This window comes from Gavia stellata, chromosome 30, assembly GCF_030936135.1.
Source record: "Gavia stellata isolate bGavSte3 chromosome 30, bGavSte3.hap2, whole genome shotgun sequence".
Taxonomy (NCBI): Eukaryota; Metazoa; Chordata; class Aves; order Gaviiformes; family Gaviidae; genus Gavia; species Gavia stellata.
In genome coordinates, this window is record NC_082623.1 from 6,428,926 (window position 1) to 6,438,364 (window position 9,439).

At 52.9% G+C, this 9,439-nt stretch overlaps 2 protein-coding genes across 2 annotated transcripts; both read right to left on the reverse strand.

The window, feature by feature from the left end:
* Positions 1-572: 572 nt before the first annotated feature.
* Positions 573-4,048, reverse strand: GUCA1A (guanylate cyclase activator 1A). Its single transcript, XM_009812214.2, has 4 exons — positions 3,851-4,048; positions 1,789-1,938; positions 1,139-1,229; positions 573-733 (listed from the first exon to the last, which is right to left on the reverse strand). The coding sequence occupies exons 1-4, from the start codon at positions 4,046-4,048 to the stop codon at positions 573-575; spliced, it is 600 nt and encodes a 199-aa protein (XP_009810516.1).
* Positions 4,049-6,138: 2,090 nt separating this feature from the next.
* CIMIP3 (ciliary microtubule inner protein 3) lies at positions 6,139-8,678 on the reverse strand. Its single transcript, XM_059831041.1, is given in 4 exon segments — positions 6,139-6,516; positions 6,564-6,591; positions 7,005-7,102; positions 8,586-8,678. Coding segments are annotated over 4 exon segments (597 nt in total).
* Positions 8,679-9,439: the final 761 nt, after the last annotated feature.

The following is a 9,439-nucleotide window of genomic DNA, read 5'->3' on the forward strand; positions in this document are numbered from 1 at the left end:
CTTTCTGGGCTTTGTACGTCTGTTCTTGGGGGACCCCTTCTCACCGGGGCCAAGTGCCAGGCAGCCCTGGGGTTCGTCCCCCGCAGAGGCTGCAGACGCTGGCGTTGGCCACGGCCTCGGTGTGAGTTTTGAGGCTCTCCCGGTGCATTATCGAACCGCATCGCGTGGTGCCGGGGAGGAGAGGCTCTACCCCCTCTCTGCTCAGCAGCAATACCCAGAGGCCCCCGCACAGTGAAGGGCCCCGTTGGCAGTCCCGGGGGTGGCTGTGTGCTTCCAGCGCGACGAGCTGCCGGCGCAGCACCCCCTCTTCGCAGCAGCCTTGCGTCTCGCCGGCTGGTGCAGCTGCGGCGGACAGGGCCAGGGCAGCGCCCAGTGAGCTCCCGGGCTCCCCCGAACCGCCTGCCAAGGGAGCGGTGCCTTTGGAGCAGATCCTGGTCCCGGCGCTGGCGGGATAGTCTATCGCTGGTCGCACTGGTGCTGGGACAGCTCACCAGCTCCCACAACCACAACACGTTTCGTTTTAATAATGCAAGGGGGGAAAAGTAGAGGTGAAGGGAAGGTGTCCCGGGAGCCTACTGGGCAGCCTCCGCCGCCTGCTCCAGCTCATCTGGGTGCTTCCCATCGTTCTGGATCAACCGGACGATGTGTGTCAGGTCCAGGCTGCGGGTGAGGATCTCGAGCAGCACCTCATCCTTTTGCACACCCTCCATGAACTCTTCCAGGGAGAGCTCACCTGCGAGAGCATGTTCAGAAAAGGTCCGTTAAATCCTGCAGCCTTTCTCCTCCCTCCGCCGGGAGCCTCGGAGCAGCCCCCCAGGAGTTGCACGGACTATAAAATGGGGCCCTTCCTGAGGTCCCGGCTCTGTGTATCGTACACCCCAAACCCCATCACAGCTGAACCCCGTGCAGATCCCCACACTGCCAGTGTGAAGAGGGGCAGTTTGCAGTGTCCCCTCGGGCCAGCTGCAGCCCGCGGAGGGGAGCGAGAGCCAAACCTTCACAGAGAGCCGCTCTCTGCCAGCTCTCCCCTGTCCTGCTGGTTTGGGACACCCACCATCTGGAATTGCTCTGGCAGACTGAACTGCGCGTAAGGGGGAAGTGGGAGCGGGATTTGGCATTGCATAAGAAAGTTCCTCACCATCTCCGTTTATATCAATTTTGTCAAAGACCATGTTTGTGAATTCCTCAGCCGTCATCGTTTCGTTGCACCGGTTGATAGCTCGAATAGCCTGGAGGGAAGGAAGGACACAGAGGAGAATTACTGAGCGTTGTGCAGATTTGTGTATCCATTGGAACAAGCGTCTAAGTGACCGGACATGAGAGGCTGAAATTTTGCAGGCAGTTAGGTTCTGAAAGGAATAAGTCCTTTCTAAAAAACTGGGGATGAAAATCACTTAAAAAGGCAATCAATGCATTAGATTAAGTGGGCACACTGGGATAAGCCAGGAGCCATTCACCTCTGAAAATCCTGAGATTAAATTCAAGTGCTTATCTCAGCCCGTGTTTCAGTGGACGTGGTTAAATAACCTGCCATGAGAAGAGAAGGGGTTGCTGCGTGTCGGAGCGTGCCGGTGCCGTGGGGGGTGCGGGGTGTTCCAGACAGGTCCGGCCAGGGAGGCCAGCCTGGTGGGAGGACTGGCAGAGGGCAAGCAGCAGGTTTGGCCAGTGCCTACTAATCTACCAGGGAGTTGTCTTTCGGGCTGGAATATTCCTGTTACAACCTTTCCGTCTACCTGCGTTTAATAACCATCGTCTGTGAAAGAAACAGAGAAAGCCGAGCCCACTCACTTTGATGATGTTCAGCAGTTCTCCCCGGTCAATGCAGCCGTTCCCGTCCACATCGTAGAGCTTGAAATACCATCGCAGCTTCTGATCCACCTTCCCCTTCAGGACCAGGCTCAGAGCTGCCACATACTCCATGAAATCTATGTAGCCATCCTAAAAGCAGAGGATTAGAAGCTAGATGAGATGAAAAGCAAAGAGTCAGGCAGTAAGTGATTCTCCTGGTCCCTTTTGGAAGTCCCCACTGGAGACTGCCGTGAGAGCAGGGGCTCGGGGAGCGCAGCAGAGGCGCCGGGTGCGGGTCCCCTGCACGCCCGCCAGTTAAAGCCAACGCACCCTACGGTGAGGGCTCCACGTTAACCTGCGCAGAGCTGTTGTGTGTTGATAATGAACGAACTCGGTGGGTGTACCTGGCTTGGGGACTAATGAAGCCTCAAAAGCGAGCCTGTGCTAAAGGAACCTCTTTATGCAAAGCCGTGGTAATTCAGAGGTCAAAGAGGAACAGGCTTATGGAGATGAACCCTGATGGATTACCTAACGTTATCCTGTCCGCACGCACCTATAGCTCTCTTCTGCTACAAAGGGGTCTCGCACGCAAACCTCCAGGAGAGGAACGAACTCGGGAATTACCCCAGGATATCGCTGACATCTCGGGCTGGGAAGGCGCTGCGCTCTCCCTGGGCCATTTGTGTATCTGCTTCACGTTTGGCCACGTCAAAAGCACAAACACTTTTATCTTTGACTTTTCTCCTAGGTGTTTGCCCACCACCAGCTCACTCCCTGGCGTTAGAGACGTTCAGCTGGGCCTGCAGACGGCTCGCCAGCCAGGGTTACGGTACCCATGCAAAGCTGTGCTGGGGTGAGCTCGCGTCCCACCACCCACCTTCCAGCCACTGCCCCGTGACGTTCACAGCTCCTAGGAAGTTTGCCCGCCACAGAGCATTTCGATGGCACATACCATTGAGATACAAAGCACTTTGAAGGAAAATGGTGCATACTGTAAACGATGGGAAGTCTTTGGGAGGGAATAAGCCAGGGTTTTGTCAATGAACAAAGCCACCGCACCACGGGGCAGGTTCAAGAAGAGATCATCTGCTTTATCCCACTGCTGCAAGAGCCAGATTAGGCATAAATAGCTCCTGAGCCCCATTCCCAGCAGGATTTCCTGTGTACCAATTCCCTTTTCAGGCATGCATTCAAACACGGGGCAGTGAGCAAGGTAAAGGCCAAGGCACAAACAAAATACCTACAGGATTTAGGGCCTAAATTGTATTATTTTCAGTGGGATTAAGCCCACTGAGCCCTTCAGGTTGCCATAAAATAAATGCCTCATCTCATGAGGTGCAATTTCAAATCATTCGCAAGAAAAGGAGGGTGGTGTTTCCTCTCAGAGATGCAGCATCCCTCTGCTTCTCTGGCACCGCTCCGGAGCTGGGAGGCCAGCGTTCCGAACGCGGGCAGGTGCTGCGGCACTGCCCCGCGCCGGGGTCCGGCACAGCCACAGCCCGAGGTGCAAAGCCTCTCCCCAGGGACCAAGGGGCCCGAGCGCCTTCTCGGAGGGGACTGAGCACATGTAATAAACCCAATGAAACTGTAATCCATTTATACTTTAAAACAATAGAAAAACAAACCCGATCTGTTCTGTAAACCGTAGCTCATGCCACGCTGCGTGGCTCGGGAACTCGCTGTTTCTGCATGAATGCAGCGCTTGTTCTCACGCCGCTTGCTTGTTCCTTACTGTCACAACATTTGATACGTAAGGATTAAAGGGCTCTTCATTTTAAAGGGATCACAGGCTGCCAGATAACCCCCCCACTATTTTAATAACTTAAAACTAAAAGGGAGAAGTCTATTTTATCCCAGTACAGTCAGCAGGTGAGGAGTTTTTGCTGACACTTTTCACCTTACATAACTGATTTTACAATTTATGAGGCCATAGAGAGTCGGACCATAAATACTTAGATACATGCCTATTTTGCATACACACAGATACGCCACACGCGATAGCACGCAGGGAGCACAGCGCAGCCGATCCCTGCACAGGCTGAGCGGGAAGGACAATATTTACCTTATTAAAGTCAAACGTCTCAAACATTTGCTCAACGTATTTGTTCGCTGCCAGACTCAGGTTTTTCAAGCCAAAAAACTGTTTGAACTCATACAGGGTGAGCTGGCCAGAAGGACACTCCGTCATGAACTTCTTATACCACTGGTGGCACTCGGTAGTGCTCAGCTCCTCCACGGCTTTCCCGTCCATGTTCCCCATCTCCACACCAAGCGCTGGTCACTTTGCAGCCAAAAGTGGATGTTTCCTGAAATTTGAGGGCTTTCTTTTAAATTCTGCTTCTTGCCTTTAAAGTCCAAATGTCCCCAGCACTGCAGCGATCACAGTATCTGGAAAAACCGCAGTGCCTTGTGCGTGGGCTGTACCGCTTCAGTGTTGGTGGGGATGGACGCACAAGACACCTCTCCACAGGAAAACTGAAAAGCACAAGCCCCTCTTCGGACAAGAGGGCGACATTTAAGTACCCAGCAAATCCCTCCCCGGCCAATGGGGCTCAGGGGGTGATGGGCTCCTGCCAGGCATTAGGAGTTCAGGGTTAAAATAGAAGGTAAAACGGGAAAGCCTTGCAGATTACAGGCCCAGCAGGAGATTATGAGGGTGGAATTTTCTCCCTGATGGTGTAATCTCCTAATCCACTTCATTTATGGTTTTGTGTGCGGTCACATGAGCAATAACTTTTGCACCAAAATCAGAGTAAGAAGAAAGAGAGAAAACCACTCGGAAGTCTCTGTGCTGTCACTGTCTTTTTGGTCTCCCTTAGCCTTAGTCCAGCCGGAGGATTTCCAGACAGGGCTGTCAGTTTGAGCCTGAAATCCAGGGAGGGGCAAGTCCCATGTCAGCTCCTATAAGAGATGCTGTATGAGGGTAAATTTGGTGTGCTGAGACAAACATAGAAACATAATTGCTTTGAATGGTAAAGCTTTAAGTGCTTTAAATGCAGACACCAGATGCCATGATGATCTCCTCCCGGGGAAGCTCCCTCGCCACCCAGCTGCTGGGTCCCCGTGTTCAGTCCCTCTGGTCCTGCCAGTTGAGCGTTTCCTCCACAGAATCGCCCCGCACACGGCGCGTCCCGGGAGCATTCCCAGAACTCGGCTGATGCCACTGGAGTTGAATGCAGCTTCGACTTTCATTTATGATGAATTACCACGAAAATTTCTCCATGTAAATATGACCAAACCCAATGTTTTTACTCTGATGCACAGCATTCCGAGAAGGACTGGGAGATAAAAAAGTATATCCTCAGAAAGTAGCATGGGCCAGATCCTCCACTAGTAATGAAATGGATGTGACTGCTGGATCTCCACCCACAGAGAGTCTGTCCTCTAACACTTACTTCTTTATATCTGACAACTTTAGGACAAAGAGCCCAACTTTTATGTGTTGCAGAGCTCAGTATTGCTTCTGCACTGAAGCAAATTAGGAATAACTCTGCTAAAGCAGGTGGCATTACACAAGCGTAAAACAGTTATGAAAAAGGAATTAGATTGAGGAGGGCTAATTGGATGTGCTAATCCTGCACTCACCAGCAGCAGCAGGCACAGGTCCCCACTGCGCACAGCACCTGCGAGCAAGGTGAGCCTTCAGTGGGTGCCCTGGGCTCTGACCCACCCACCAAAGGGGACACGGCTGGGATAGCCCGTCCTGAAGCACAGAGAGGGGTTGCAATATTGAGGCATTCATTAATAGCAGGAAGGTTGTGTATTAAATGCAGATACAGGCTCGCCAGCTGTTTCAAGACGTACTTGCTACCGGTGCATCCAGTTCTCCAGAATGGGCAATGCAAAAGCTGAACCGTTTTAGGCTGGCTTCTGGAGAAGAGCTGCAATTACTGTCTCATTTCTGAGTGCCACAAATGAAACGTGCTTTTCCATTCACTAAGAACAATACTTTGCATGTGTCTAGGAAAGCTTAGTGAAAGAAGATGTCCTTTCAAAGAAGGAGCAGAATTCAGGCTCAGCCGAAGAAGCTGGCAAAACCTCCCCAGGTTTTGCAGCGTGTGCTGAGACCAGGCTTGCGCAGAGGAGCCTGGCTGGGTGGCCATTCATGCAGTGCCATGCGCTGCTGACGCCCAGTGCCTCCGTGCAAGGCACGGCAGTGAGTGACAAGACCAGTTGGACCGGGTTTTTAGAGCAAAATCCACACTGCATGTTTTTCTGGGGAGCAGTGACACAGCCTCACCACCCATCGCTCAGCTCACGAGTTCACTGCTGGTCGTAACTCAGACACTCGATAGGAAGCTGAAGTCACACCGGTCGCTGGTTTCATTGCTTGGGCTTTATTGCTCTCGACTACGGCTTTGTGCCTAGGATGGGTCTCCATTTCACAATGTTTGCACTCGCGATGTCCGTCACCTTCCTGGTGTGATCGGTGTTGTGGTGGTAGTGGTACCCGCAGGTCGGCCTCTGCGCAGTGTAGAAGGGGCTGTACGAGTTGGAGTAACTTGGTTTGTAGAAGAGAAACTTGAAGGAGCTGGGCTGACGGCCCCCAAAATGGGCGACAAAAGGAACGCGGTGAGCGGCCAAAGGCTGGTCCCTGTGGTGACATGCTGGAGACTGCTGGCTCGTTGGGATGGGCGGCGTGCGAGAGACCTCCTTCATGGCTTTGGTCTCCTCCATCCCCTTTGGTTTCTTGCGGTCTTTGCCAGGGCCTTCTGGTGTTTTAGTCACCTGTGGAGCAAAAGAGCCAGACAAATGCATTGCAATTGCCCCCACACTTTGCCATCCTCATCAATGCTTAACGCCCTGACAGAAGAGCTGTGTACTGGTGACCAAAAAGCAGCAAGTTAAACAAACCAGGAGAGCTCAGGGAGTGCCAGCCTACTTGCACTTGCTGCAAGGGCAGTCAATACGCAGTATAAATGCTGAGAAGCCAGCTATTTACATTTCTTTAGCTAAAAATCTAAGGTGCTGTTACTTAAAGTGAGTTTAAAATCAAAGGATGTACTGGAAATACAGAAGCGACTTAGTGAAAACAAACCAAAGCATACTGAGGGAATGCACACACGGAGACTCAAAGGGCTTGATTCTCTCTCGGCTTGCATTTCAGCTGGTTATTTGTAACAGTGCAGAGTGAATATAAAGTGCTACCCAGTTTCTGATGTTCCCGCTGTCAGTCCCACCTGGCTCACCCTTTCAGCACTTTTGGGGGATACTACGTTTTCCTTCTGTGTTCGGCACAGTGGAGCCCCAGTCCCGGATCAGGGTCTCAATTATAACAGCTATAAATGATAGCAATACATGCTCCTTGTAAAGGCTTCACCAAACCACAGCCATGCCAAACCAGCCATGAAAATGGTTCAACGCAGTCTGACCCACAAGACGCAATGGGGCGTATCAGTGGTGACAGAAACGTAACACTGTCCTTTGCAAACACAGCCTGGGGCATCAGCTCAGCCGGCTCCTGGTCCCTCCACAGCACCTACCACCGCCCTGCCCCCTGTACTGCCGTGCTAAGCGCTCTTGCCATAACTCTAAGTGGATTTTCCCCCACCCAGAAATGGGAAGGTAAAAACAGGGCTGTTGACTCTCGCAAGGCAAGCTCTTCCGTGTCATCAGTTGGGTCACATTTCTGAAGTCTTGGAGCAAAGTCAGTGCCATCACTCATACGCACGGCACGGGGAACCAAGGGCCACAGAAACAGCCCGTTTTGCCTGTGCATTTGCATGAACCCTTTGCAGAGGAGGTGGTGTGGATGTGTGCCCCAAGACACACGTGGGGCTGACTTGTCACCCATGACTGCTGCAAGGCTGTGCTTGACTCGGAAAATATTTCTGCTGCTGTTATTTAATCGTGACTCAGTTATCTTGTTTTCATTGATGACACCTCTGTGCTAATGGAAACTGGCTCTTCCCCCAGCAATTATCCGATATACTCTTGGGTGTCCTAAATAAACACTTTGCTGTCTGGCTTTATTTTTAACCTTGTAAAGAGGTTTCCTAGTTTCCGTGACGCCCTGGCTTACTTGGTGCTCTATTTCTGTTCCCTCTAGCTGGCTCTGAACACTGGCTCCTAAACCTATTAGGAGGGGGACACAAATCGTTTCGAAATCTCCTTAGAGCCTTTGAGGGAAATGACCAGATCCCCACCACCTCTTTGTGTCACTCGTTTCCCCAGTACAGCCACCTGCCAGATGCTTGAAAGGCTCCGTTGCCGGAGCCCAGGGCAAGCGTTACTTCAGCAGTTGCTGCTGCAAGGAAACGTCAGTTCGTTTTTTCCACAGAGGATAAAACAATGGGATTTTCACTCCTGAAGAGCAGATTTTGTACCACTACAGTCATTTCAGTGTGTTTTGTGTATCCCTGCTCTGAACACACTTACATTTGTTCAGAAATGATTATATTCACGTACATGCATGATTATAGCTCACGGCCTTTCTCGCTTTGGAAGATAAGAGACAAGTATGCACACGACCGCTGCTGCAACTGCATCCACGCAGCAGGGAGGCGTTAATGCTATTAAAGCAGTGCATTTGGGGGGTGGAGGTGAGGCCGTAGTTACTCTGAAAACCCAACTGCTAAGTCATGTAGATGCTTTCGAGATGTGCAAGCCTTGCATGTGCTCAGTGACAGAGGCCTGACAGTCATTTCCAGTGACAAGCAGGATACCGTGCCAGGGAGTGCTGAGCTTTGGGCTTTGCTCTTGCGATGGGGTTTGTCTGCCCTGGGGGTTCCTGCTCATCCTCTGGGGCAGCTAAAGCTTGGCAAAAACATCCTTCGTGCCCCGGTGCACCTGCTTACGTGATCACTGTCTTTGAGGTGAAGCCCCAGCTCAATGTCCACAGCGCTGTTTATGGCACTGCCAGAGCTCTGGGCCTGAATTAAGAGGCCCATGTAATCCTATTGCACCCAGTCATACGTTTAGAGATCCCTAATCCCTCGCAAATTGCCTCTGGTCTCTCAAAAAAGATCCTCATAGGTGGGATCACAGAAGACTGACTTCAGTAATGAAGAAAGCACGAAGGGTTCAGACATCCCCCCCCAGCCCTGCCTGGCTGCCGGCGCTGCCTGTCCTGCCCCCGGCTCTGCAGCGGGGAGTCCCCACCGCTGCCACTCCTCCGCTCCTTGCTTGTCCCCACGGAGCCATCCCAGGACTGTCACATGCGGTTTGCTCTGAGCTCTCAGCAGCCACGGGGGCAAAGCCAGCTGACGGCGGTGCAGCCGGGATTTGCGCAGCAGGAGAGGGACGATGCATCACACCGACACCGCCAGGACCCTTTTGTCCCGGCCACCCTCAGGGCAAGGGTCTTCCAGCCCCCTGCCCGCAGGAAGGGGACACGGCGAGCGGGAGTCCCTCCTGCCAAACCTGCCAAACGGCAAGCCCGGGGCTCCCACCTGCGAGGTCATCTCCGCGGTGGGGAACGCGGCATGCGGGGCTGTCTGGGGTGGAGGCTGGAGGCAGCACTGCCAGGGTGCGCAGTGCCGGCTGTCAGGGCCGTCGGGGCCATTGTGACCACCGGCGTGTCACCGGGGTGGTGACTGTCACAGGGGTGCCCAGGCGGAGCAGGGCTGCTTGGGCAGAGGGTGCAGAGGAGCGCAGGGGCTCGGCCGTGGAGATTAGGAGGGTGCTGTTTCTCCTGGCCAGATGGCACAGG

Coding starts and splice junctions, on each gene's coding strand:
- GUCA1A (XM_009812214.2), bottom strand. CDS start 4,048: ATGGGGAACATGGACGGGAAAGCCGTGGAGGAGCTGAGCACTACCGAG. Junction 1,939..3,850: donor AGACGTTTGACTTTAATAAG/GTAAATATTGTC, acceptor CTCTGCTTTTAG/GATGGCTACATAGATTTCAT. Junction 1,230..1,788: donor AACTGCTGAACATCATCAAA/GTGAGTGGGCTC, acceptor CCTTCCCTCCAG/GCTATTCGAGCTATCAACCG.